General features: G+C 39.6%; 1 protein-coding gene across 4 annotated transcripts; it reads right to left on the bottom strand.

Annotated features, from left to right (window-relative positions):
• Window positions 1-342: 342 nt before the first annotated feature.
• LOC115040780 (zinc finger protein 638-like) lies at window positions 343-27,941 on the bottom strand. Of its 4 annotated transcripts, none has more exons than XM_029497818.1 (25): window positions 27,844-27,941; window positions 21,021-22,656; window positions 19,350-19,411; window positions 18,864-18,890; window positions 18,164-18,357; window positions 17,756-17,872; window positions 17,227-17,354; window positions 14,837-15,052; window positions 14,240-14,338; window positions 14,039-14,076; window positions 13,913-13,959; window positions 13,618-13,649; window positions 8,574-8,693; window positions 7,581-7,712; window positions 7,396-7,437; window positions 4,994-5,131; window positions 4,677-4,841; window positions 4,136-4,546; window positions 2,793-3,233; window positions 2,543-2,707; window positions 2,089-2,284; window positions 1,718-1,996; window positions 1,040-1,180; window positions 800-921; window positions 343-605 (listed from the first exon to the last, which is right to left on the bottom strand). In XM_029497818.1, exons 2-25 carry the CDS (start codon window positions 22,365-22,367, stop codon window positions 555-557), a joined length of 4,710 nt encoding a protein of 1,569 aa, XP_029353678.1. In that variant the 5' UTR covers window positions 22,368-22,656; window positions 27,844-27,941; the 3' UTR covers window positions 343-554. The 4 variants fall into 4 exon arrangements, with proteins under 4 accessions (XP_029353678.1, XP_029353687.1, XP_029353670.1 ...); XM_029497827.1 differs by having other exon boundaries at window positions 1,040-1,156; window positions 21,021-22,740; window positions 27,844-27,936; XM_029497810.1 differs by having other exon boundaries at window positions 21,021-22,740; window positions 27,844-27,936.
• Window positions 27,942-27,956: the final 15 nt, after the last annotated feature.

Genomic DNA, 27,956 nt, shown 5'->3' on the forward strand with positions numbered 1-27,956 from the left:
CTTTTTTCAAATGTCTTGGCTTGGTTCTAGGTCCCCCCTAACTGATAAACTAACACAATTGATAATATTTTCCATTTGGATGGTTGCAGTAGACAGCCACCCACCCTGACTGTGTTAGGGGCTACTTCCTGTTAAAAGTGTGGTTTCCCTACCCACCGTCACCAAGTGTTGCTCTTTCTACTCCTGACCCTGTAAAGTCCTTTCAAATAGATTGTGGTGACCTCATGGCATAACCAGCTCACATTGTCTACCATTTTAAAAGCATGCTGTTAAAACAGCGAACGAACATTATCAACCTTGTTAGATAACAAAAAGAAACAAATGAGTGACAATGGATAATTTAGTCCAGACACTTTATTGATTGTGCACGTTTCATACAGGCTTCCAACTATATATATATATTTCTATTAATTTCCTCTTAGTTATACAAGCTAGATACACAGACAAGACATGAGACATATCAACTCCTACATACAGTCTGGACCTTCAGTGGAAGAAAAATGCAGAAGGAAGGGAATGACAAAATTCAGTTTTCAGTCAAGTTTTGTGGCCATTCAATAGGGTTTGGCAGTGTCATTCACTGCTGTGGTGGTCTGCAGGTATTTCTAAAAAAAAAAAAAATAATAATAATAATAAAAAAAAATAAATAAATAAATAAAAGACACTGGAGTTGTGGCCTTGTGAAAGTGGACACATACTACCTTCATTAAAAGTTAGGGAGTTAAGGACTATTATATTTCCCATATATATATAAATGCTTTGATATAGTATCATGAATAAAATCAATGTGTTTGCTCACCTGTAGGTTCTTGTAGTGTTTCACCGTTTTGCAGTGGTTGATCTCTACCTCTTTGGTTCCGCTAAAGAATCGATTACACACCTTACAGAAGAAACCGGTTTTTGGGACTAAGAACTCCATACCTTAGAGGACAAACCCGCAAGGACATATATGTTAACTCTATCAGCTCTTGCTTTCACATAGATGACGTGAACAAACATAAAAAGCACAAAACCACAATAGTGAATAAGTTCCTCATACCAATTGGCTTGCTGGGGTCAAAAGGAAGGAGGCCATAGTCTGTGCTCATGGGAGTTTTATTCTGTAGTTTCTTTGCGCTCAGCTCTGTTTTGGGTTCAGACAATCTCTCTTGCTTTCCTGGGAGAGACATAAACTTATAGTCTTCAGGAAGTGAGGCAAGAAGAAAAACAGGGAGAGAGTGAAAGGGAAAGAAAGAGGGAGAGGTGAATCCCCATGCAGTCTAGGCCTGTAGCAGCATAACTTGCAGAGCAATAATTAAACTTTAACAATATGACTGTAGTCTTTGTCATAAAAGAAGGTTTTAAGCCTGATCTTGAAAGCTGTGAGACTTTGACTTTAACCCCCTGGACCAGCTCCATAGAAGAGGAGCCTGATAGCTGAGATCTGCCTACCGATTTACTCTTGGAGACCCTAGGAATCACAAGTAAAACTAAATGAAAAAAGCCAAGTGACCTACTGGGACAGTAAGGAACTATGAGCTCTCTGAGATTTTATGGGGCTTGGTCATTAAGAGCTTTGTATGTCAGAAGGTTTTTAAACGCTATTATGAATTAATTATGAAAAATTGTGCTGCAGCATTCTGAACCAACTGAAGGCTTTTCAGAAAGTTTTTGGGAATTCCATACTACACTGAGGCAGGTGATCCTAAAGCCAGAAAAGAGCTGAAATTAACCGTACCTTTATCTGCAACAGAGACCTCTGGTTGCTTGATCTCCCGATCTTGCATCTCCTCCTCCTCCTCTGTTTTGCTTGGTTTGGTCCATACCTTGACCTGGTTTTGATTGAGATTGCTCTCCTTTGTCTTATCTCTCAGACCCTCTGCAGTCAATTGCCCTGTGGCTGGGCTGTTTGATAAGGACTCTACTGGGGCATCTTCAGGTGGGCTGCCTACCCAAGCAGGCAGGGAAAGTTGTTCAATTTCTGAGGTGGACTCATCAATGTATTCTGGTGGTTTTTCTAAAAATAACACAATGTTTTAATGGATTTTTTAATGGATTTTTAAATTTCATAATAATTGATTGTGTTTGCTTCAGTTGATGGGGCTGTACCCGCCGCTTCTTGTCGATATGATGGCTTGTGTGTTTGGCTGGGAGGAGAGTCAGTCTGTGAAGTCGGGACACAGGCTGCTGCAGCGTTGAGGATCAGTACTGCACTCACAGTTTCACACTCTAATACTTCCAATTTCTCTCGGGTCACAGCTGCATCTGATGTTGTTGTTGCCATAGCAACCTCCATGGGTGTGGCCTGGAGGGAGAATACCAGAGAAATCATTATGGTTATCGTTATGGTTTGACACAAATAAATTTGCTTTTCAACTTTGCTTCGCTTTACTTTACAGAGTTATATCAAGGCACTTTACATGTAGAGCATGTCTGGACCAAACCAAAATTAAGTTTAATTATTAAAGAGACCTAACGTATCCCTCCATGGGCAAGCACTTGGTGACAGTGGCAAGGAAAACTTGAGAGAGAGAGGAAGGTTGGGGGCACAGGAGTAGTTTACCCTGCAAGTGACCTGTGGGTCAGAAGTCACAGCATCCTTTTTGCCTTCTGTGGTCTCCATGACAACACCAGGTGAAGGAGAACATGGAAGGTTGGTAACATCTCCTACTTCATCTACTGTCACAAAGTCAGTCATGTTAAATGGGAGCTCCAACCCTTCTTCCACCTGTTTGCACCAAATAGATGTAAGGATGAGACAGTGGAGCAAAGATTTTAGTTTCTACATGTTCAGACAGACACCAGTTCCTCACCGCTTTATTGTTGTTACTCTGTCCACACCTCCAGCTCTGCTTATATCCCTCTGACCTGCAGGATGACTTTGATCCTGACAAACCATCCCCATTTGCTCTCTTTCTCTCCTTTCTGTCCCACTCCCTTCTTTGCTCCTCCCATTTCTCATTCTCTCTCCTTGCCCTCTCCTCCTTATCCCAGGTCCTCCTCTCCCTGTCCTTCCTCCCTCTTGCCTTTGCTTCCTTCTCTTTTCTCACTTCCCTCTCCTGCTTCTTCATCTCCTCCGTGTGGCTCTTTGTCAGCTCTTTCATATCCTCTGCTGCCTTGTAACTGATCAATGATTCCCCTTGTGACCCCCACTTTACTCCACAGGAGGAACTTGCTGTGTTGCTGCTGTTGATATGGCTGGTAGTTCGTGTCCGGCACTCTTCAAGCAATGCATTGACCATTTGTTGAGTAACCTGGTGTATCAGGAATTAAAGAGAAATGTCCAAATTAGGGCTGGGCAATTTGGAGAAAATGTCTAAATGCAATTTTTCTGACAAATATTGTGATTGAGATCTGATTTTGCGCTGTTTCAGGTGTTGGTGAAGGTTTGTTGTCCCTCATGATGTGGCTCCCAGTTAGTACTGTCAAACATTAGATCATTGAGTAACGGTTGATGAAATTGCAGTGCCTCTCAGGCATAAGGAGGATATTTTTCTTAATAAGAAAAATAATGAATTATAAAAAATTAATCTACTCTGATTTACTGAGACATGACTCCATGAGGATAACACAGACATTGGGTTTGATGGATTTACACTCCTAATGGCAGACTGTGCTATGACAAGATCTCGCAAATCCATTGGTGGAGGACCGTGCATCCTGTTAGGCCCTACTTGAGCCACACATTTAAATGTGCGTGAAAAAGTTACTGTTGGTATCTTTCATGCTGTTTATCTCCCACAGCAGTTCGGATATCATATTGTCTAAATTGCAGGGCCAAAAATGAGGAAGCTACAGGAATTATAAGTTTCTTCATCGTCATATTAACCTGTCTTCGTGTTGGGTGGTATGAATACATACGAGCTGTCATGTCACCTCCCAACTGGACATAGAGGCTGGAGCAACTTTGAATTGGGTAATATGCCAGTTTACTCATTCCATTGCTTTGTGGGGTTAGCCATGATTTTGCTCTGGGTATGACTTGCTGCATGAGGCTCTTTCTATATTACAGCCTTTTGCTATTTGCTTATTTGTTAACTGCAATATCTGAAATTTCTATTATAATTCGGAATTATTATAATCATTTTCCAGCCCAAGTCAAAATGCAGGAAAACCATCTACTTTCAACAGTAGACTGCCATTTTTGGCAACTTACCTTTGGCAGCTCAGGCATGAAAGTTGAAGCTGCATCAGTGCTTGACTGCTTTGTCTTTTCACCAGATCGAGCCTTGTCTTTTCCTGTTTTGGACCCATTAACTCCTGTGTCCTCCACTGTTGTCTGCACAACAGTTTGAACAGTTGATGTTTCCCTTGCATCTGTATCCATTGCTGCCTTGGGTCTGGTGTTAGGTGCAGCACCAGGTTGCCCTTTTTTTTTTATCTTGTCTTTGCTCCTGTTTTCTCCCAAAGCTTTGTGTTCACTAACCATTTCCACTGTGTGCTTCATCTTCTTCTCTGTCCCAATAGCGTTTTCCATACCGTCTGGAGCAGACCTCTTTTTAGGGGTCACCTCCCCTTCTTCTGCAGCTGCTACTGTTTGGCTGCTCATGCCATTTTTAGGTGTATCCTAGAACCAGACACGAGGAGGAATTGATTAGTGTCATATCAAATACATTTACTCCAAGTTGACACTGCAGGATGTGATCCCAGTATTAGATTATGACTGATAATGCTAATTAGTTGTCAAAGATACAGACCTCAGATGAACTCAGGTATGCAGTGATGACTTTTGTCAGCTTGTCGGCCTTGGGGTCAGGTTTGCGGGAGAAGAACAGAGGGTTGTTATGGATGATGCATGGAAACGTCTGGAAGCGTTTGTAAACAGACAAGGCCATGGCTGCAGTTGCCATCTCACAGATGACCTAGGGAGAAAGAGCCATTATGTCAGGAGCAGGTGACACTGAAGCAGGACACAGGCATAGCTGTGTCTGAGGTAACAGACATTCAGAGCAAGGATGGCTCAGGATACAAAAAAATTAGCATATTTGCAGCCCCACAGACAAACAGGCCTCACCATGTTGTTGAGCACTAGGGTCTTGATGACAGTACCAAAGCGTCGCACCAGTTTCTGGACCTCAGAGGAGCCAGATGGCGTGTTGGGAACATTACCGATCACCAAGAGGGTGTTCCAGCTGACTGGTACCATACTCTCCTGAAGGATCCAGAACATCTAGTCACGATATGCCCAGGGGATAGCTACTCACTGAATGTGCATGTATGGCAATTGGAGTAGATTAGTGGTTAGCACTGTTGCCTCACAGCAAGAATTCTGTGGGTGTGATACGCGGGTCTCGGGCCTTGCTGTGTTTTCATGTTTCATCCCTATGCATACAGGGTTTCCTCCCACAGCCTGGGGATTGCCTGATTGTTGATCATCATTGTAAAATGTCTTACCTGTAGTGCATTGAAAGCGCAATGCACTACAGCAAATGCTGGGGGCACTATTGCTTCCACTGCCTGCATTCTGCATGGTGCCAAAGAAGAAAAGTGAATGAATTATGGAAGAAGCGAGAGATGAAGAAGCAAGAAAAGTAAGGCCAAAAGTTTCTGAAGGTCATTATTTTTTTTTTTTTTTGAAAATGTGATACCATAATTGGTCTTAAAGGAACTGAATATCTAACTAATTCGATAACTAAAAGGTATTTCCGTTTTTAAAATAGTATGTGAGAGTGACACAGGAAATCAATGTCCATTGTCTTGTGTGAAGCAGTGTATTTTGGTTGTGCTTTACTGGACATAACATAATAACACCAAAAGAAAAGTAAAAAATTATTAGATTCATGGCAACAAAACATTGTCGGCACAGCACTTCTACTTTGCATCGAAGGGAAAAACTGAAACTGGAGTTGATACGACTACTACTACCAAACCATTAAGAAACTGATGAAAAGCTGGTTCTGCTTGCTTTTTCTTCGAGTTGCTACAAAAAGGTACACTACAACTGCTGTGACTCTGAGAAGTTGCGTTTGTTATCAGTGAATTCATGCCCACTGTCATGTTTTCCAATTGTTTATCCCTACTATGACGACTTCCGTCAGAGTGGAATGCGGAAGTGTGAAAAGGGTCCATTGAGTATTCTATCAATTAATCAATTTTTTTGCCTAATTAATTAGCATTGGTATAAATTTTAAAAGGACAAAAAAAAAAGAAAAAAGAAAAAAAAGACACGTCTCAACCAAATAAATGAAAACGATAATTGCAATAACAAAACAGATGGAACGGCATTTCACTTTGTTTCCTTGAGCTCAAGTAAGGAACATTATAACTAATAATATAACTAATCAACATCAACTCATGTTCTTCACTAACCATTACAAGCAACCAATATTGCTGTATGTTCTAACGAGCGTTCATCTCGATTAACAATAACAATAAATCCGTTCAGTGCTTTTGCTTCAAGTGCTGCATCCTGGAAGACATGTTGTTACGGTTTTGCAAATTCTATGTTACAGTGGACACATAGCACAATGTTATTGTTGTTTTGCAGGATGAATTTTCTTTGGCTTCACTTTATAATATCTATGATTGCACCACTGAATTCAGAGACGTACATTAGTAATAACTGTCTATGTGAAACAAAAGCAGACGGCACTGATCAGGCCTAACATTGTAATCACTGACAGGTGAAGTGTATGACACTGGTTATTTCTTCATCATAGCAGCTATTAGAGGATGGGATATATTAGGCAGCAAGTGAACATTTTGTCCTCAAAGTTGATGTGTTAGAAGCAGGAAAAATGGGGAAGCGTAAGGATTTCAACTAGTTTCGCAATGGCCGCATTGTGATACAATGCTGGAGAACTGTGGGGCCTGCCATCCATGCGAATATTACTTTGACAAATACCATTTACCTAAGCATTGTTGCAGACCATCTAACCATCTAACGCATCAGGAATGGTTTGAGGAGCACAACAAGGAGTTGAGGTGTTAACTTGGCCTCCTACTTCCCAAGAGCTCAATCCAATCGAGCGTCTGTGTGACATACTGGAAAACCAAGTCCTATCCACGGAGGTCCCACCTTGCAATTTACAGTACTTAAAGGATCTACTGCACATCTTGGTACCAGATACCTCAGCACACATTCAGAGATCTGGAGTCTGGAGTCTATGTCTCAACTGGTCAGGGCTGTTTTGGCAGCAAAATGAGACCGGCACAATAATTGAAAGGGGGTTAGAATGTTATGCCTGGCTTAAGTATTCTCATTCGAGTGAAAATAATGAAATTAAGCGTTTCAAAATTGCTTGAATAACTCTTTGTAATCAAATTATTCGAATAACTTCAGTAATCTTTGCAGCTCTAGATCCTATTGATGCTAACATCCAAAACTACACTTACTATCGCTATTTGGTGGTCAATCGCGCACCCCAACTGTTCTAAAAGCTTTGACCAGGAATGTACAATAGCAGAAATACTCACTAAGGGGTCCACTGAGCCCATCAGCAGATTGTACAGAGCCACCTGTAAGAAGAGGTTTAGTATCAATCATCATTTTTGCTGAAGAAGAATACTTTTCTAGGAAGTAGTGACTGAAATGTCTTACTAATACAGAAGAAAGTGATTAATGTACCAGGAAGGGTATGTGTTGATGGTGAGAGCCCTACCGGTGTACTGATCCCAATACGCTGTTTAACTTGAATTATCTTCAGCTCAGAGTCATTAATCTTGGCAGGAATAAAGGTGTGAACTTTCACTATCTCTTCAGCAATATCTATGTCTGGCACTGACACCAACACCTAAGACAAACAAAGCATGTTTTTATTATTGTGTAATAGGTACATAAATCATTTAACAAATAATTTCACTCTAAATAGTCATTCTCATACACCAGGGGATATATTCACTATTAACTAAACCTGGTTAAATCAAAACATCTCTGATTCTTGTGTGTAACTACCTGGCTTCACTCTCATACGGATGGACACTAAAGCTAATGGACAGAAGAAAGGAGGAGGACTGGCTTTGTTACTGTCAAGGAGAAGATGTTCTGTCCAGATATTGAATTATTGGCAGTTGGTATGAGACAGACTAAACATTCTGAGGTACTTGTATTAATATCTGGAGATGCTGACTGGATAATGTTTTTTTATTATTTTTTTTATTTTGATGAGCTCCTGACTAAGTGAATTTCCCCTTGGGGATTAATAAAGTTCTATATATCTATCTATCCATTAATTAATATTTACAAAGGTAAAATTTACGACAATTCCAGGTTGAGGGTTAGAGTTTCAGGCTTGGTGGAATATTAAATTGAGACAAATCATACAAAGTGCAGCAAAGCCTGTGCTCTCAACAATCTATCATTTGGATTTCAATAAACTCACTGCCTGTCTCATTATTGCTCAAGGGAATCTGTATGGCAGGCCATGCTCACTAGCACATATAAATTTGTTACCTGTTGTTACTGCTCACATCTTTTCCATTTGTAGAGCCAAATTTCATGGGACCATCTCAACCTATCTGACAAAGGCAATTAATGCTAACAGGTTAAGTCAATGAAGACAGCCATTACCGATGTGTAATAACTGGCATCACTTTGACTCTTCTCTGCTCTTTTAGAATCAGTAAAAGCCTGCAATATGACTGCGTGTACCAACCTTCCCAATTTGTGTTGCCAGGATGATGTCAGTGGGTGTGCCAAAGGGTTGCATCAGCCTGATAATGTCACCCTCTGACCAGCTATTCTCAGGGAGACCTGTTATCAGCAACATGCCTTTCTGTGGGAGAAATTGTTACGCTGAGTTAGAAAAATGCCACAGTATAGATTATACATTTACATAGGCATTTATATCAGACTATTACAGACTATTGTGTGTACAATTATTAGCCAAGTGATTATTTTGACCATATCGTATATCAGTGTATCCATAATTTCCAACTCCAAGCGGTATAAACCTGAATGCTTATTGGATTTAATGCATATCAGGTGATGGGTATTTATGTAACAAGGGAGGGTGTGGCCTAAGGAGATCAACACCCTATATCAAGGTGTGCATAATTATTAGGCTGATTCTTCTCCTCATGAAAAATGGGCCAAAAAAGAGATTTAACTGACTCTGAAAAGTCAAATATTGTAAAAAGTCTTTCAGAGGGATGTAGCACTCTTGAAATGTCTAAGATATTGGGGCGTGATTGCAGAACCATCAATGTTTTGTTGCAAATAGTCAACAGGATCGTGCGAAATGTGTCAAGAAGAAAAGAAGCAAATTAACAACCAAAGATTTGAGAAGAATCAAACATGAAGCTACCAGGAACCCATTTTCCTCCAGTGCTGCCATATTCCACAACTGCAACCTACCTGGAGTGGCAAGAAGTACGAGGTGTTCAATTCTCAGAGACATGGCCAAGGTAAAAAAGGCTGAAACCTGACCACCTCTGAACAAGACACACAAGTTGAAACATCAAGAATGGGCCAAGAAATATCTGAAGACAGATTTTTCAAAGGTTTTGTGGACTGATGAGATGAGAGTGACTCTTGACGGACCAGATGGATCGGCCCATGATTGGATCAGTAATGGACACAGAGCTCCACTTCGACTCAGACGCCAGAAAGGTGGAGGTGGGGTACAGGTATGGGCAGGTATTATTAAAGATGAGCTAGTTGTACCTGAAAATAGCCTCAAAATCAACTCTCAGACCTACTGTCAATTTTTAGAAGACATTTTCTTCAAGCAGTGGTACAGGAAAAAGCCTGCATCTTTCAAGAAGACTTTGATTTTTATGCAAGACAATGCTCCATCACTTACATCAAATTACTCCACTGCGTGGCTGGCCAGTAAAGGCCTTAAAGATGAAAAACTAATGAAAAGGTCCCCTTCTTCACCTGACTTAAACCCGATTGAGAACTTTTGGGCCCTTGTTAAGCAGGAAATTTACAGTGAAGGTAAACAGTTCACCCCTCTGAACAATGTCTGGAAGGCTGTGGTTGCAGCTGCACAAAAAGTTGATTCTGACCAGATGAAGAAACTGACAGACTCCGTGAGTGGACGGCTTGTGACTGTTATCGAAAAGAAAGGTGGCTACATTGGCCACTGAAGATTTTTTTAATTTTAAAAATGTTTATTTGTAAATTTTGAGTTTATTATTCTCACGTTAACAGGGGAAAATAAACAAATGAGATGGGAAAATATTTGCTTTTTATTTAGTTGCATAATAATTCTGCACACTAATAGTTGCCTAATAATGGTGTACATACAGATATTTGCTTAAGAAAGCCGAAACTTCACTTTTACTACTTAAATGTTCAGTTTAACACGCTGTTTAACACCGAACACCGAACATTCGGTCATTATCATCAAAATCTCTACTAGTAAATGATCTCATTGCTGATCATCATATTGATTTATTTTGTATAACTGAAACGTGGCTGCAGCAGGATGCAATATTTCAGTCAAGCCTATTAATCAACCCAAGACCAAAATCTGGCTGCAGGTCTTTTGAAAGCCTCACTCTTAGTCTTTCCCACTCAGACTGGAGAGGTGAAAAATCTGTTCTGTTAGTTACAGTATACCGTCCACCTGGTCCGTACTCAGAATTCCTATCAGAATTTTCTGAGTTTATATCAGAGTTAGTACTCAGTACAGATAAAATCATTATACTGGGAGATTTCAATATACATGGTGATGTAGAAAGCGACAGCCTTTGTTCTGAGTTTCTTTCCCTACTAGATACTGGCTTTTCCCAGCATATGAATGAACCCACTCACTTCTACAATCATATCCTTGATCTTGTTCTAACATATGGCATTGAAATTGACAAGCTAACAATTCTTCCCCAAAACTGTCTCCTGACTGACCATTACCTACATTACATTTCAGTTTACTTTAATGGGCTCCACAGCATTGAGGAATAAATTCAGCTATAGAAGATGTTTATCTGAAGCTGCTGTGGCTAAATTTAAAGAGAACATTCGGTCATCATACCCAACAATGCCATATCTAAATTCAAATGAGGATTTCTCCCATACGCAGGTTGATGACCTGACTAGCACTATGGCCACACTGCGTTTGAATCTCGACAATGCCGCCCCTCTCAAAAAGAAAGTATTCAATCTGAGGAGGCTGGCTTCCTGGTATAATTACCAAATCTGTGCCTTAAAGCAGACATCAAGGAAATTAGAAAGAAATTGGTGTTCCAGTAAGTCAGAAGAGTCTCACAGAGCCTGGAAAGGCCTAAAAGCCTAAAAACATATTAAAAAAAAGCTCTCTGCAGTGCTAGAAGTTCATATTACTCAGCACTCATAGAAGAAAACAAGAACAACCCCAGGTTTCTCTTCAGCACTATAGCCAGGCTGACAGAGAGCCATAGCTCAGTTGAACCAGTGATCCCCTTAGCTCTAAGCAGTGATGATTTTATGGACTTTTTTACAGATGAAATTCTCACGATCAGAGACAGAATTTATCAGCTCTTGCCTACGTTAGATAAAAATCTCCTACTGAATACAGCAACTCCTGAATAAGCTGCGACTCCTCTTTTTACATCTGGAATCATTCTCACCTCTGAATCTCTCAGAGCTAGCTTCTATAGTTTCATCATCCAGATTAGATTAGACCCAGTACCAACTAGCCTCTTTAAAGACATCTTTTATTTAATTGCGCCGTTCATTCTAGATTTGATTAATCTGACTTTATTTCTGGGTTACGTACCTCAGGCACTTAAGACCGTGGTCATCAAACCCCAGCTTAAAAAGCCTAATCTTGATCCAGATGTTTGGGCAAACTATAAACCCATATCGAACCTTCCATTTACAGTATCAACTTCCACTGCTATGCATACGATACTCAGCTGTACCTATCAATGAAGCCAAATGAAGTCACTGAGATAGTCAGACTGCATGCATGTCTTGAAGATAAAAAAGTCTGGATGACTGGAAATTTTTTACTTCTCAACTCTGACAAAACAGAAGTTATTTTACTTGGCCCTAAGCACCTCAGAAAAATTCTATCTAATCATCTCATCAGTCTGGACGGCATCACTTTGGCTTCCAGCTCCACTGTAAGAAACCTTGGAGTAATTTTTGACCAGGGCATGTCCTTTGTCCCTCACATAAAACAAGTTAGTAGGTCAGCTTTCCTCCACCTGAGAAACATTAGGAAAATCAGAAACATCCTTTCTCAGGATGATGCAGAAAAACTAGTCCATGCATTTGTAACTTCTAGGCTGGACTACTGTAACTCATTACCATCTGGATGTCCAAACAAATCTCTAAAAGGCCTTCAGTTAATTCAGAACACTGCTGCACAAATATTAACAGGAACTAGGAAAAGAGATCACATCTCTTCATTGGCTGCCAGTAAAATATAGAGTAGAAATCCTTCTTTTAACATATAAAGCTCTTTATGGCCAAGCTCCATCATATCTCAGAGAGCTCATAGTTCCTTACTGTCCTAGCAGGCCACTCCGCTCTCTAGAGGGAGGTTTACTTGTGGTTCCAAGAGTCTGTCTCTCTCTCTCTCTCTCTCTCTCTCTCTCTCTCTCTCTCTCTCTCTCTCTCTCTCTCTCTCTCTCTCTCTCTCTCTCTCTCTCTCTCTCTCTCTCTCTCTCTCTCTCTCTCTCTCCTCTCTCTCTCTCTCTCTCTCTCTCTCTCTCTCTCTCTCTCTCTCTCTCTCTCTCTCTCTCTCTCTCTCTCTCTCTCTCTCTCTCTCTCTCTCTCTCTCTCTCTCTCTCTCTCTTCCCCCCTTGCATGCGCTGATAAGAACCATCCTTCTTCAAAAACACAGTTCTAAGCATTTATACTACATTTACTAACCATGTTCTGCCAAAGTCTCTGTCTCTCCCAGTTCCTCTCCTCTCTCTCCCTGTCCTCATCCTGCAGGTGGTGACTCATCTCCATCCCATGTTCCTGCAACACCTGCTGGTCCCATATAGCATGAATTCTGTATTACAGCTCAACTCCATGAACTTCATGCAGCAACATGTTCCTGCCTACACCCCCCTGCAATGCCTATCTCACTCTCTCACTCTCTCACTCTCTCTCTCTCTCTCTCCCACTCTCAACCCAACCGGTTGAGGCAGATGGCCGTCCCCTCTGAGCCTGGTTCTGCTCGAGGTTTCTGTCTCTTAAAGGAAGTTTTTCCTTGCTACTGTTGCCAAGTGCTTGCTCATCGGGGGATCTGTTGGGTCTCTTTAAATACATTTATAAAGAGTTTGGTCTAGACCTGCTCTATATGTAAAGTGTCTTGATGTAACTTTGTTATGATTTGGTGCGATACAAATAAATCTGATTTGATTTGATTTGATTTGAGGTTTGAGGGTTTGTTAGCATTTTGGATTGACCAATAGCACTGCAGTTGCACAATAACAAAATTAATCCTCAAAAATACAACTTGCAGTGTATAAATTAACGCTTAATCTTCCATCCCCCGTAGTCTGCTGACCTCTCCCTCTCTGTCTTTATTCTGCAGGTACTAAATCATCTCCTGAACACATGCTACTCTTAATTAGTAATTTTGTTTTATTGTCAACTAAAGCACCACTGACGTTGCTTCCTTTATTTTAACTTACTGCTGATATTTACACATGTGCCTTGAGCAATATCAGTCATTAATACTCTTCTACATGCATAGTTTTTGTTTGTATAGCGTTGTATTTTCTTTCCTCCTGCTCTTGTTCTCTTAATCTCTTTCTCCATCCTATCATTACCTCATTGGACATCTTCTGGGTGGCCTTGCCTCCTGGAGCAGGGAGTGGGAGAGGAATATGGGAATGGGAGACAAACCACACTCAGTATTCTCGGATGAATTACAGCCCAGTAAAGTATGACATCATAAATCAATCCAAAAATGCCAACATTACAGAAGCCACAAAAGTGGCAGTGTTTAATAAAAAAGTAATATTAAGTAAATTATTTGATTTACTGAGCATTTCTCAACAGTTCTAGACAGAAAAAATGATATAAACTGACCACACATCTGCAACAAGTTTTTTGGTGTCCCACCTGAGTCCTTTGCAGCAGTTGTCTTCTCTTTTCTTGAAGCAGGTTTGCTGTGAATTCAAAATCATTAATAGTTGTAGTTTTTGTCAGCATTAGCTAGAAAAATACAGGGGTACAGAGTTGGCAAACCTGTTGCTGGTATCAGCAGGCTGTCCTCCTTTAGGTTTCTAAAATAAACAAAGCATATATATAGACTAGAGTAGATAAGGCAACATGCAGGAACTGAAACATATTCAAATAGCTTCAGAATTAACAACTTTTTAAAAGGTCTGTCCTCTTTTAAGCAAAGGACACTGTTAGCGCCACATGTGCATGTTTTTCGCCTGGTACCTTGGCTATTGAAGCTGTGATTTGCTTATCTCTGATGGACAAACTTGTGGTGTTAGCCAATGCCTGGGCATCTTCTGCCTTGACCATGCATATGGATGCCTGAAAGGGGGACACATTGATGAAGTGGTACAGAGAGCACCATAACTACTCGCAATCACATCACATACAGTTGCCGTCATTATCTGCCACAGAGACAGACAGAGACAAATAAACACTCACACGTACGGACAATTTACAGTCACCAATTCACCGAAACATGCATGTCTTTGGACAGTGGGAGGAAACCGGTGTACCTGGAGGAAACACACACAGAAAGGCCCCAGGCCCAGGAACTGCACCCACGACCTTCTTATTGTGGGGCAACAGCACTAACCTCTTTGCCGCCATGCTGCCTATATTATACATTATTTATATTGTATATTTTTACCTGAAGAAATTATGGGTTTATGTATTGAGTGAAGTTTTTGTGCTCCTTCATACTTGCCAGCAGGGTTTATCCATATTGCCTTTAAACCTGTCTCTGCCTTATATCAAACAGATCTTTTACAAATGCATGCAAAACACATGAATAATCCCAGTGGTAAACTTTAATAGCACCTTCTGTCCATCGCCCGTCTTGCTCTCTTCCTCAGAGCATGGCATGAGGATGACATTGTTGATCCGTCCAAAGGACCCAACCAAGTTGGCAACTTCCTGCTCAGAAGCATTACTTGGGATGCCTGACAGGTAAACCAGACGATCAGCAACAGAAGAGTCTTGACAAGCCTGAGTCACCATCTTCTTCTTCTTCTTGGACAGTGGAGCCTTTGCAGACTAAAAACCCAACAGCACAAATTTTACATAAGTTTGAGACAACCTTAGACAAAACAGGTCAAGTTCAGTTCTTTCTCAGTAAATCAAGCGCTTGGCCATGATTTTTTACATAATTTTTTTTAATTGGTAAAAAATCACTAAATCAACCTGTCAAACCAATTAGAATTCAAGAATTACTGAAATCAGTTAGAAGCATCTGTAAGAGCTCTCATCTACTGCACTCATCTCAAACACATGAATCAGTAAATATTCTACTGCAACTCTAAATCGAGTTTGCTCCGCTATCTACAGGAGCTGTTTGTACGTTGTTGTACTGCTGAATGAGGTTTTCATTTTTGCACAGATCAGGTGATGAGCTTCAGCCATTGAGAGTAAAATACAACACATTCTGAATATCTATGTCTTCAGGGCAGACTGGAGGGTATTGCTAAGTGAAAAGATGTGCTGGAGTTAGTTAACAAACTTAGTTAACTTTACATCATGAGATAGACACTTATTCACAATTTTCAAAGATATTACAGAAGATCTTCACTGCCAGATTAGATAGGTTCATAGAGAAATAAATTGTTAATAGACAGTCAACATGGGTTTAGAAGAAATAGATCAATCTCACATGCACTTATTGATTTAATTGAAGAAATTACGACCCAGATTGATAAAGGGAGGTTTACCCTTGGAGCCTTCATTGACTTTAAAAAGGCTTTTGACAAATAAATCATGATGTTTTGTAAAAAAGATGGAGAGATATGGCATTAGGGGAACTATACTTGAACTGACTCAGAAGCTATTTAAGAAGCCGGCAACAGTCTGATCAAATTGGTAATTATATTTCCATTGGTAGAAACATTATGTGCGGTGTACCTCAAGGGACAATATTAGGGCCAATTCTCTTTGTTCTCTACATTAATGATACTGATGTAGTACCAAAAATCATGAAATTCATACTTTTTGCTGACAATACTAATATTATCTGTTCTGGTAAGGATTTGCAGCAGCTTTTACAATAGATCTCAGATGAAATGAACAAATTAAAAAACTGGTTTGTCACTTAATTTGGAAAAAACAAAACTCATGTTATTTGGAAGATGAAAAAGTGACAATCCGGTTCAGATAATATTAGATAATGTAACCACTGGAAGAGTGGACATTACATCTTTAGGTGTGATAACTGATTAAAAAAATCTGCTGGAAACGGCGTATCAGCAATGTATGTTCCAAAATAGCAAAGAGACTGGGTGTTATGAGGAGAACTAGGTACTAACTCAATCAATAATCTTTACTTATTTTATATTATTCTCTCGTATTACCATATTGGAGTTACTGTGTGGAGGTCTGGGGCAATACTTATAAGACCAACCTGCCCCCTCTGTATATATTACGAAAAAGAGCCAGCTGGTTACACTAATCCACTGTTATTGAAATAATTTGACCTGGTAAAAAGTGCAAAATCAACTCTCTAAAGTATGTGTATTTCTCGTGGCGGGGTAATTTTATGGAATAGTTTAGATGTAGAGGTTAAACTCAGTAAAGATGTTGATCAATTCAAAAGGTAGTTTAGAAAAGGAATGTTTTAAATGTGTAATAGAGAGTTGGAAGAAAATGATGCAAACTGATGAGTTGATTGTTGAGAAGAGGGGTTTCAGAGAGTGACTGTGAGAGAGAGTGTGTGTTTATATTTGGAGTCTATTTATATTTGTCTGTCTGGGGGTTGGAAACATATAAGCTTTGCTTCTTCCATCCCCTTTTCAAACCGTGTTTGTTTTTAGTTTGTGGTTGTTATATGGTTTGTTGCCTGTGGTGTCTTGTGGAGTTGCTTGTTTGTCATCTTGAATGTATGGTATCTTTTTGTTTGGTTTGAAATTAATGAATAAAGAAATACAACACATTCTGAATAGCTATGTCTCCTTTCACAAATGTGATTCAAAATTATTTGAATGTTTCATATTATCTTTCATGTTTATTCAGGAGTAAAGTGTTTAGTGAACATGGAAGACTGGAAAAGACTATAAATTCTTATGCCCGAAAAACCATTTGTACCTTCACTCCTTTGTGCTCATCAGTTTAATTAGTTGCAACATTGTTGCTGATGTTGGTCCATAACTGTGGCTTTCTACAATATGTTTTACATAGTTTAAGTGTGAAACACCGACTGGGTCAGTGGCCATGGCACTTGCCGTCTTAGGCATCTTTGTTCCATTCTTTACCCCAGTCTTGGTGCTGAACTGGGACAGTCCATGTTTTGAGGTTGGATGACAGTTGGTGTCATTGTGTAGACGCTTACCACCACTTCGAGAGGTACCCCCTGTGGACACATGAATTAGTATCATAAATAAGCCATTACAACCCTAAATTTATAAAGGTGAAGTCCTTTTAATGTTCGATCAGTTAAAGATCCCACACTAATATTTCTCAGCCTGATTCTAATTTGTGAAACATTTATGTTGTTTATATGTATTTATAAAAAGGCAGAAAAGTCTGGAAACCCGATGTCAAAGACAGACACCCACCTGATGATGTAATTGAAACATTTTGAACCAATTCCTTTTCGAAATAGTAATCGGCAATGTTAAAAAAATCTAAGACTTTTCAGTGATGTTATGTCTGTCAGTAAGTCAGCAATAATCTGTAGACAAGATGGACTGTTGTATCCATAAATCTGGCTCTGCTCCTGTGATCCAGCCAGAAACAGACAAATTGACTAACCTGATGGTTCCCCTTCCCTCCTGTCAGGTCGATGCTCTCTGGAGGAAGCATAAATACGATGTGACTTAGAAGGACTCCGTGAGGAACCATGGTGATGCGCTGACCGATGGCCACGTTCTTCAGAGAGCCAATAAAATAGGTGATTTTAGAAATACTTCTATTACGCAATAGCTATGTTCTTTGAGTTACATGCCAAGAGGGTTTGGGTAATGTTTGAACAACCTCTCTCCACCAACAGCATGAAGAAAACACTGACTTTGTGGTGACCTTTCCACTAGTCACTGATCAGCGGGTTAGGTAACAGCAGCACAATACACAATGATGCATTTTCAACCCTTTTGCATATATAAGATAAGGGCATAGTAAAATATTAAGCATGCTACTTCTTTACTCCAACATTTGGCCTACCTGTGTGGTGGGGGTAGCGAAGGTGATGGCGAAGAGAGTACAACTTCCTGTTTGACCTGTGGGTATAGACACCCACCCCATGCTTGCTGTGAGGAGAGCCTGGAGTAGGAGAGCCAGAGAGGGATCGGGAAATGGAATGGGATGGAGAGTGATCCTTGGGATCCCACAAAGCCTGGCTTCCATGTCCTCTCCAACTAGATAAATGACATAATTCATTGTTGTAATAAGTGACAGCTCGAAGGCCTACATCACAATTAGGGATGCAAATGAAAATTCTTGACCGAAAACCGAAACACTGAAAGAAATTATTATGTCAATTATTAGGACCATGCCATTTATGGCTACGATGTGAACTAACCTCATTAAAATCAAGCCATCGCAATAAATCAAAAGTATGAAAATATTTATTTAGCACTGATATTACAACAATGCACAATATAAATTAAAATTCCAAATAAAATGTTTAACTTGACCTCACTCGTGTACAATAAATAATAATGTACAGGCTTATAACTGACTGGTCTGCTGAAAGACTCAGCCGAAGATTTTTGATGGCCGAATTTTCAGTGCATCCCTAATCACAATGGATCAGTGTGTTTCTTTTCCCTTTTGCCTTATTTGTAATCTTTTGGAGAAGCAAACCAACAAGAGTGCGCAATAAACAGATTATTGGAAACAGAAGAACAAAAGTCCAACTGACCTTGGAAGAGGTTTCCAGTGTGGGTACCTTCGGAGACAAAATAATATTTATTTGCAAATCATCTTAACATATTCTCTATCAATTCTATGCAACAAAACGAAACAGTGGTTTATTTACTCTGATTCTGCAGCCTATATGTCAGCTCTATGAATAAATAACCAATTACACCAGTTTTTCAATATATGGCCAATGTAGAGGGTCATGTGTGCCCCAAGATAAAACCCAAAGATGATTTTTTTAATATATGGTGAATTGAACAAATTCAAAAATGCAAGTGCATTGAGAACAGTACTTGGGTAGCATGTGGCCTGAAAATTTTCAGTGAAAAACGTTGGTTTTCACTTTGTATAAACAAATTAGTATGTCCTTTTTCAAACTATTCAACACCTTGTGACAGTTCACTCAGAACACTCATCTTCATAACAATGATATTATAGTTAAGGCTGTAGATAAAAGGCTACAGCATCACATTAAAAATGTCCTCACTTGTTGCGCAGGTCTCTGCAGGCAGCAGTGTGGTTGACAGTGTTAATGTGGTCAACCCAGTCCTGAAGAGAACAACAAATGGGAGAAGATGATGTCACAATCATTCAGAAACAGCAACACTCAAAACTAAATATACAGTCAGCATGGATGCACAAAATAAGTTACAGCTAAAGAAAAATGTAACTCACTTATTTATAGGTAATTTAGAGTTCATGTAAATCTTTGTTAACGTCTTAGTACAATTAAAGTTAGAAATCTATTTTTGATGTCATATCTAACTTTAAGACATCACTTTTTGTTGTAGAAAATCTGATAATTTGCTTTTCATTTATTTTATTTCCAATTATCTTAAGTGTGACTCAGTGGTATTATATATTAATACCACAAAAACATAAAGAAAATAACAACATTTTTTTTCTTGTCCTTGTAAGTGCTCCGGAGATTACTCATAAAAATAAAGTCTCGTGTCCAGAAGAGGACATATCATTTGGTAGACTCCCATTGGCTCACCAATATATCTGTTGCCTGTGCTATTTTAGTTCATTTAGTTCACTATTTAGTTAAAAATGAAACATCTCCTATGGGACACAACTTAAGTATATCTAAGATAGTTGAGCCAAACCAATACAGGAGGCTTTTTCAGCGTATTGGTCTATAAAATTTGTGACAACATAGCAATATTTTGACATAATGTATTTTTCAAGCATTTCTGAAGTTTTTTTGAAAACAAGTACTCCATCACAGAACAGCTTTCACATGTATTGGCATCATATGGAGGATCTGCACTGACTGAATTAAGTACTCTATCCATCTCTGCTCACTTTCTGAAGCAGAGTTTAAACCATTTTAAAATGTTTCTCCTGCATTTATATTGTATCTTTTGGACATCCACCTTATGATTAAAACACCACGATACACCTTTTACGGCTCATAAACTCTAATGGCATGTGAAAAATCATATCTAGATCATAATTAAACTATGTACAGGGATTGGTCCAGAAAACAGATGTAATTTCAGTAGAGAGCAGCAGTTTAACTTAATAAACATACGAGCCTGAGAACTTTTTCCCCATTTGCACAGCAATTTTTCAAAAGTTAATGCAGTGTGACTTTTTATTTCAAGAAATTTCCAACACTGAAAAACAAATTAAATAGTTGTGCAGAAATTTAGGAATCACATTCAGTCCAATTTCGTAAATCCCTCCCTGTTGTGCGTTAGCTTAACACTGGGGTGCAAATATTCTCATAAACAATTTGTGGGTCCCCCTAACATTTGTATATTCCACACATATGCCACATGCTTTTATTATACATTTATATTTTAAAAAAATAAAATAAAAAGCAACACCACAGTAAAAATTGAAGAAAAGCAGATTTTACATTCCATGGGGCTTTTTTTTTTTTTTTTTTCACTTCAAAAGTCAACAGTGTCTACTTTGACCAAGGGTGGCCAAACATTCATGGAACTGTAGTTTATTCGTATAGGGCAACGGTGCTGGTGTATTCTATGGTTATAAACCATGTAACCATGTAAATAACAAAAAAAGGATGACATCAGAATCACTTGTTTGTACAACTGTCTGGTGAAGAAATCATGTGAATTACTAACATGGGAAGATATTTCTTTCAGGAGACTGCTGGACATTTGGGTAAAAGCACGTTGACACTCACCTTTTCCTGATCACACTGTGTGTGGCACAGGGAACAGGTATGGGGATAGACCTTTGGAGACACAGCTGAGAAATCACTTATCATGGTAGGGGTAGGCAACTTCTTGCTGCTCCGGAGGGTTTTTGTGCCATATGAAGAGGAGACAAACCGTTTTGAGCAATCATTGCTCCTGGTCTCAGATGAGGATCTTGGTTTGAGTCCCTTGTGTCTATAGTCTTGATCCAGATTACGAGATTTAGATGGTGTTAATTCTCTCCCAGGTGACTGACTGCTCTTGCCATGGTCACTATTTGTTCTGCGATAGTCACAGTCCCCATGCTTGCTTGCTTCAGTATGTTCCATATGAACCTGGTGCCTTTCAGCTTTTTCCATTTTTGATGTTGATGGGTAAATTGTGACTGTCCTTTCATTGGAGAGAGGCTCTCTTTTGAAAAATTCTCTTGCACTATCTTCGTCCTTTGCACGGCTGGCATGGCCATAGTCAATGACTTTACCTGCTGTCTGTGTAATGGTTAGAAGACTAGGCACTTCTGCAGAGCAAAAATGTGCAAGTGTCGACGAATGGGAAGGTTGTAGTGGCATATCGTGGATGCTGCATGAGAATGAGTTGGTGGAAGAAGTCCCAGTTTTCTGATTGCCTGACTTGTTGATCTGAATGTCACGCAGTATGAATGGCAGAGTATCTGGGGTTAGCTGATCATCAGGGTAGTGACTCAACACTTCTAAGTCCTCATTTGAAAGTCCAAAACTGGCCAAAATACTGCCTGCACTCTCTGGTGTGTACAAACCTGGAACATCCACACCACCACCACTTCCACCACTATGCGGGTACTGGACTTGAGGCGATATCGAGTCACTAATGGGAGCAGTCCAGCTTGGAATGCTTGGTCCTGTGTGGCTGTTCTCTGGCTGTTGAGGACCTTGATGTCGTTGTGACTGGTGGCTTGTACTTGGTGGAGGACTGGCAAACAGTTTAGCTGGAGGCTGATAGCTTGACCAGTCTATTCCTTGCTGATGGCCTGGCTGACTATCAGAGGTCAATGTCACTTGCTTAGCGCCATAGGTTTCATGCTGACTGATGCTAGTACCTGAGGCTTGGTTCTGGTGTTGGTTTAGTGGGTTCTTGTGGTCAATGAGACGGTGATCCATGTCCCTCACACTCCTGATAGCCAGGGCAGACTCTAGCTCATCAGGGAGTTGAGTGGGTCGAGGAAATTGGAAACCAATTACACGTGACAGCAAGTCAGAAGGTGTGCAATTCTGATGTTGATTTGGATGTGGCTGATGATGAGGCCTAGGCCCATTAGAAAAGGGCTGTGGCCCCTGTTGTTGTTGGTGGTGGTACATGGCAACAGGATGACAAAGTCATACGGTTCTGTAGGTTTTGTGGGTTGTGTCCGAATTAATCCCAACACCTGACACCTCTTGTCTATTTAGAAGACTCAGGACAGCCAGGTGAGGAGGTAACGCTGCTTCAAATCTGTTGTTGTGATACAGGTTGCCAACAGTTATGGTTTCAAGAGAGGCAAGCTGCTGGAGTGCAATCTGGGCATGAGTCTTAATCTGAGTCAAATGGAGAGCTGTCACTGCAGCAGCGCCAGCCACAGGTCCAAATATGAAATGGGTCCCTCTGGTACTGTTGGAAATGGAAAATGTTGCAATGGGTTCCAAATGAAGGAAAGGAGCAAGGTGCGACTAACTGCCTGTGTGCACAGCGAGACTGTGAGGTGGAAAGCAAAAATATACTATTATAGACAAAAAAAAAAAAAAAAAAGCATAAATGCTTTTTTTTCCAAAAGTAGTCCTCAGAATGTTGTTTTCCCCACACTTTTTTAATAAATCAACTTCTGTTCTTCCTGTTTGGGGTTTCTTCTGTTAACGTGTCAAAGCTCAAAGAGATGAGGTCAACTTTGAGATCTATTGTGGTCTATCTCGTGGTCGTGTGGCCACCATGCCCTCCTTTCAGGGTGGGAAACCCAAGCAAAATTATCTAATGACAGTGAATCAATGAAAAGCAGTATAACCTGAAATCTATGTTTCCCATATATATATATATATATTTTATTTTTCTTAGCTATACCAACATTGTAAAACAACACTGCAACAGGCCTCAATTTTACTGTGCCTGGAGGACCCATGCAGCCGTTGCTGTTGTAGTTGTGGCCATGTGGAATGGTGCAGACAAGACAAGTTCACATAGGCACAACAGACAGACTGCACATGCCTCACATGGTCATGGTGCTTGATTACCAGAGGACTTTGAAAATATAAACAAAGCTTTTTCTCTCATTACCTTACTGTCTCTCATTCAAGTGTGTTGTATGCATTTGTTGAGACTGAGTTCACTAGCTGATCGCAACCCCCGTCAGGAGATACATACTTATTTTAGAAGGACACTATAAAGAAATCTAAAGCTAGTGTGATTGAAAAAGAACTGTAGTTATTCTTAAAAAGAAACATTTCAAATCGTCCAACTTACGTTCAACAATACAACACCAAGGATGCAAGCTTCTTTCAAAATTTCTGGGGCATAACAGAACAGGTAATCTCCAGACAAGTAATGTCAGTTCAGTGCAATGTATTCAAATTTATAAACGCAAGTATATATTAAGACAGATTCAAGTTAAATACACAAATTGTAAATCATAGCACACTTTGCATAAAGTTACCCCCTTCAGTTCAGTTACATCTTCAACAACACTGAGGCTTGTTTGACATTATAATTGCTATGCAAGCCTTCCTCTGAATGTATTTGCATTTAATTTGAATCAAATATGATAAAGATCCATGTGATCTAAATATTTAGCTTAAATTCTGTCTTTGGGTTTTTTTCCTTTAATGAGATATATAAATGTTCTGGTTTTATTTAAACAACACTCATGTCAAAAGTTATGGAATATTACACCATGCCATCTTGTTCTGTCACACTCAAAATTCTTCCATAAAGTCAGACCCACACATGCGCAAAACAGAGTAAACTATTTGGTGTAGGAACCTTGGCTGAATATTGTTGGGAAAATTAGAGTTTGAATGCTGGGGATAAACTACACACAAAAGACAATTGGATTATTGGAGTTAAATACTCGCTAGAGCGCAGTCTTGAAAGTGACATCACGTCAGGCACCAGGTCAGAGTAAGAGAAGTGTAGTCATGAGAAATAAGGCAGTGAATTACCAGAGAAAAGGTAGACTTATTAGTCAACTCAGTGATGCTAACTTGGGTAAACTAATTGATAGCATTAAGCTAATATCTACACGTCATTATGTATTAACTGCTGACTGCATTTTCATGTGAAATTGTTCAAATATTTCTCTAAGAAGAGAAAGACAACTAGAAAAGATGATGGTCGTCAGGTATCTTTTTTTTTTTTTTTTTTTTTTACTTGATCTGACATTGTATATGGCTGAGATGTACATTTGTGTTCAAAATAATAGCAGTCCAACATGAATAACCTGTTTTTGGTAGAAATTATATTACTGCATGGCAAATAATTTACCAGTTGCTGTAGTAGGGTCATAGAAAACCAACAGAGCCAACATTCATGATATGTATGCTCCTCAGTCTGTGTAATTGAATAATGAATTGAAGTTGCGTGTTCAAAAAAATAGCAGTGTGGAGTTCAATTGGTGAAGTCATTCAATCTGTGAAAAAACATGTGGTCATCAGGTGGCCCTTATTTAAGGAAGAAGCCAGCACATGTTGCTCATGCATTTCTCTCTGAAAACCTGAGAAAGATGGGTCGTTCCAGACATTGTTCAGAAGAAAAACGTACTTTGATTAAAATGTTGATTAATGAAGGAAAGACGTATAAAGAAGTCCAGAAAATGATGGGCTGCTCGGCTAAAATGATCTCCAATGCTTTAAAATGGAAAGCAAAACCAGAGAGACATGGAAGAAAACGGAAGACTACCATTCGAATGGATCGAAGAATAGCCAGAATGGTGAAAACTCAGCCAATGATCAGCTCCAGGATGATCAAAGACAGTCTGAAGTTACCTGTGAGTACTGTGACAATTAGAAGACACCTGTGTGAAGCTAATCTATCAGCAAGAAGCCCCCGCAAAGTCCCACTGTTAAAACAAAGACATGTGCTGAAGAGGATACAATTTGCCAAAGAACACATTGGCTGGCCAAAAGAGAAATGGAGAAACATTTTGTCGATGGATGAGAGTAAGATTGTTCTCTTTGGGTCTAAGGGCCGCAGACAGTTTGTCATACGACCCCCAAACACTGAATTCAAGCCACAGTACACTCTGAAGACAGTGAAGCATGGTGGTGCAAGCATCATGATATGGGGATGTTTCTCTTACTATGGTGTCGGGCCTATTTATCGCATACCAGGGATCATGGATCAGTTTGGATACATCAAAATACTTGAAGAGGTCATGTTGCCTTATGCTGAAGAGGAAATGCCCTTGAAATGGGTGTTTCAACAAGACAACGACCCCAAACACACCATTAATCGAGCAGCTTCTTGGTTCCAGACCAACAAAATTAAAGTCATGGAGTGGCCAGCCCAATCCCCGGACCTTAATCCGATAGAAAACTTGTGGGGTGACATTAAAAATGCTGTTTCTGAGGCAAAACCAAGAAATGCAGAGGAATTATGGAACGTTGTCAAATCATCCTGGGCTGGAATACCTGTTCACAGATGCCAGAAGTTGGTCGACTCCATGCAACACAGATGTGAAGCGGTTCTCAGAAACAGTGGCTATACAACTAAATATTAGTTTAGTGATTCATAGGAATGCTGAATCCTGGATATTTTTCAGTTTATACAGTAAATATTTGAGTTTGTAAAGTAAAATGCAGACACTGCTATTTTTTTGAACAGCCCAATGTTCATTTTTCTTCATTTAAAGAATTTCTGCTTTTTTCTTCATGTTTTGATTTAGAATATAATGTGCAGTGTCCCCAATGCATGGAAATAAAAACCATTATAAGGATTTTGGGCTTTACTCAATTTTTTAAACAGACTGCTATTATTTTGAACACAACTGTATAGGTTGTAGTGGTTGTAAGGGAAAAAGCCATTTTCAACTAGCCAGTCAATAAATAGGTTGTGAAAGTAAAATCTGCAGTCAAGTGCCGTTTGTTTACTCCGCCACGCACCCCAGAAAGCCTGCTGGCGCTGCTGAAAAAAATTCCAGAGGAAACACTGGCTGTTTCTGAACCTTTTAAACAAACATTTTTCAGAAATGTTGAGTTACATTTCCTGCTTAGGAAAGTTACTCAACTCAAAGAGAAAAGCCCTATATATAGATATATCCAAACACAAAAATTACGATGATACAAGAATTAACATGTTATAACAGTGCAGCCTTCTCACTGTAATTTCTTATTTATTGAATAAATACAACATTGTCCATCGCACTTTGACAATAGACACATCTGTGTATATTAGCAAACATGTAGATTTGAGGAATTGAGTGAAAGCATCAACAATATTGGAAATATGATCCAATTCCATAAATGCCTGAAATACATGCAAGAGAAAAAGCAAAAACTAAATAAAATCTGGCAGGGTATAGTTCAAGACTGAGGTATAAAAGATACTTCAATGGTTATGACATCGAAGATGTTTTGAACAACCACAAGTCTACCTACAGTTGGCTGTCTCACCAAGCCAAGTAAAGGAGCAGAAGGGCTTCAGGCAGACAGGTTATTATTCTAATTGAGCTGCAAAATCCCTCTCCAGAGCAGGTTGATCTGCTAGAAGAATGATCATATCAGCTGGCTTCTGCCAGTCAGAACTTTATGTTAGAAATTAGAAAACAATTCTCCAGTGTTACAAGACAAAAACTGAACCAAAGGGCTATGTCTAGTGATCCTATCCCTACACTGAAGCATGTGGGTGGTAACAACATGGTGTGGAGTTGCAAGTCAAAAGCAGGGTCAGGGACACCAATCAAAAATATTGCTCAAGTGTGCATGCCTTGCATCACTGTAAGGCGGCAGACACTTATGTGAATTGACAAATGCATTCTCGTCTGTTCCCTTCAAATCTGATGGTGTTCAAGAGGAAGTACTTGAATGTTAAAGGGCTACCAGTCACTCAACATGCTCTTTCCAGTCCAGGCACTCTTTATTCATGCATTTTCCTATTTGGTATCTATTATATCTAGTGACTAGTGAGTTTTGTTTAATGTTTCTGCATTCACTCTTTAATGCGATTTGCCATTTGGGGCCACTTTATGCAAATGACACAAGGACTGACTGCTTTTTGCATTATGTTGCGAAATAGATGATATACAATGGTCAACTTAGCAGTCTTGAAAGAAGCGACTATTATGACGTTCCATTAAAAACTACGGAGAAACTCAAAGCACTGTTTTACCAGGGGAGTATTAATTAAGATTTAAAGGCTCATGTTTCTTGCAAGGAAAAACCTGTCGCCTGTTTCAGTTTTGATTCCCCTCCTTGATCTATACTTTGCACATATTCATGGCACTACTATACTAATTTACACAACTCTCACACTGTCGTTCAATGTGTGTGGCTGCATGACAGCCGCTATGGGCAGTGTAGCCATGTAAATATCGTTGAGACCTCGGTCTTGCCTCTAAGGCTGAATGTCAGCGACAACACACCAAACCACATGCGTTATGGCCCCACAATGATATATTAAATATATCTGAACATATTTTTTCAGACGAATCATGATGTAAATAGGGAGACACAAATGCAGATTTACACATGATCAGCCATTTTGGGTGTTAGCTGCCAATAGCTTAGTAGCTAGCCACTAAGAGGCTAAAATGACAATTACGTTACATTACTAGATACTCTTTCTACTTCCGAGTTCACCACATTCAACAAATACCTTTCACAGTGAGTCCAAGCGGATAGTCGATGTTACCATAAGAAACATTGATTCCTTTTCGACTTGTTGTCATTGGTGTCAGGGTAAACCAGTTGTACGCCATTGAAGACAAA

Source organism: Echeneis naucrates, chromosome 1, assembly GCF_900963305.1.
Source record: "Echeneis naucrates chromosome 1, fEcheNa1.1, whole genome shotgun sequence".
Lineage (NCBI taxonomy): Eukaryota > Metazoa > Chordata > Actinopteri > Carangiformes > Echeneidae > Echeneis > Echeneis naucrates.

Bases quoted from the DNA above. Each gene is read 5' to 3' on its own strand.
- LOC115040780 (XM_029497818.1), bottom strand. From the start codon at position 22,367: ATGTACCACCACCAACAACAACAGGGGCCACAGCCCTTTTCTAATGGG. The intron at 15,053-17,226 runs GCAAGTGCCATG...TTGGGTTTTTAG, and splicing joins GAACAAAGATGCCTAAGACG to TCTGCAAAGGCTCCACTGTC. The intron at 14,077-14,239 runs GTACCAGGCGAA...TGTTTATTTTAG, and splicing joins TCACAGCTTCAATAGCCAAG to AAACCTAAAGGAGGACAGCC.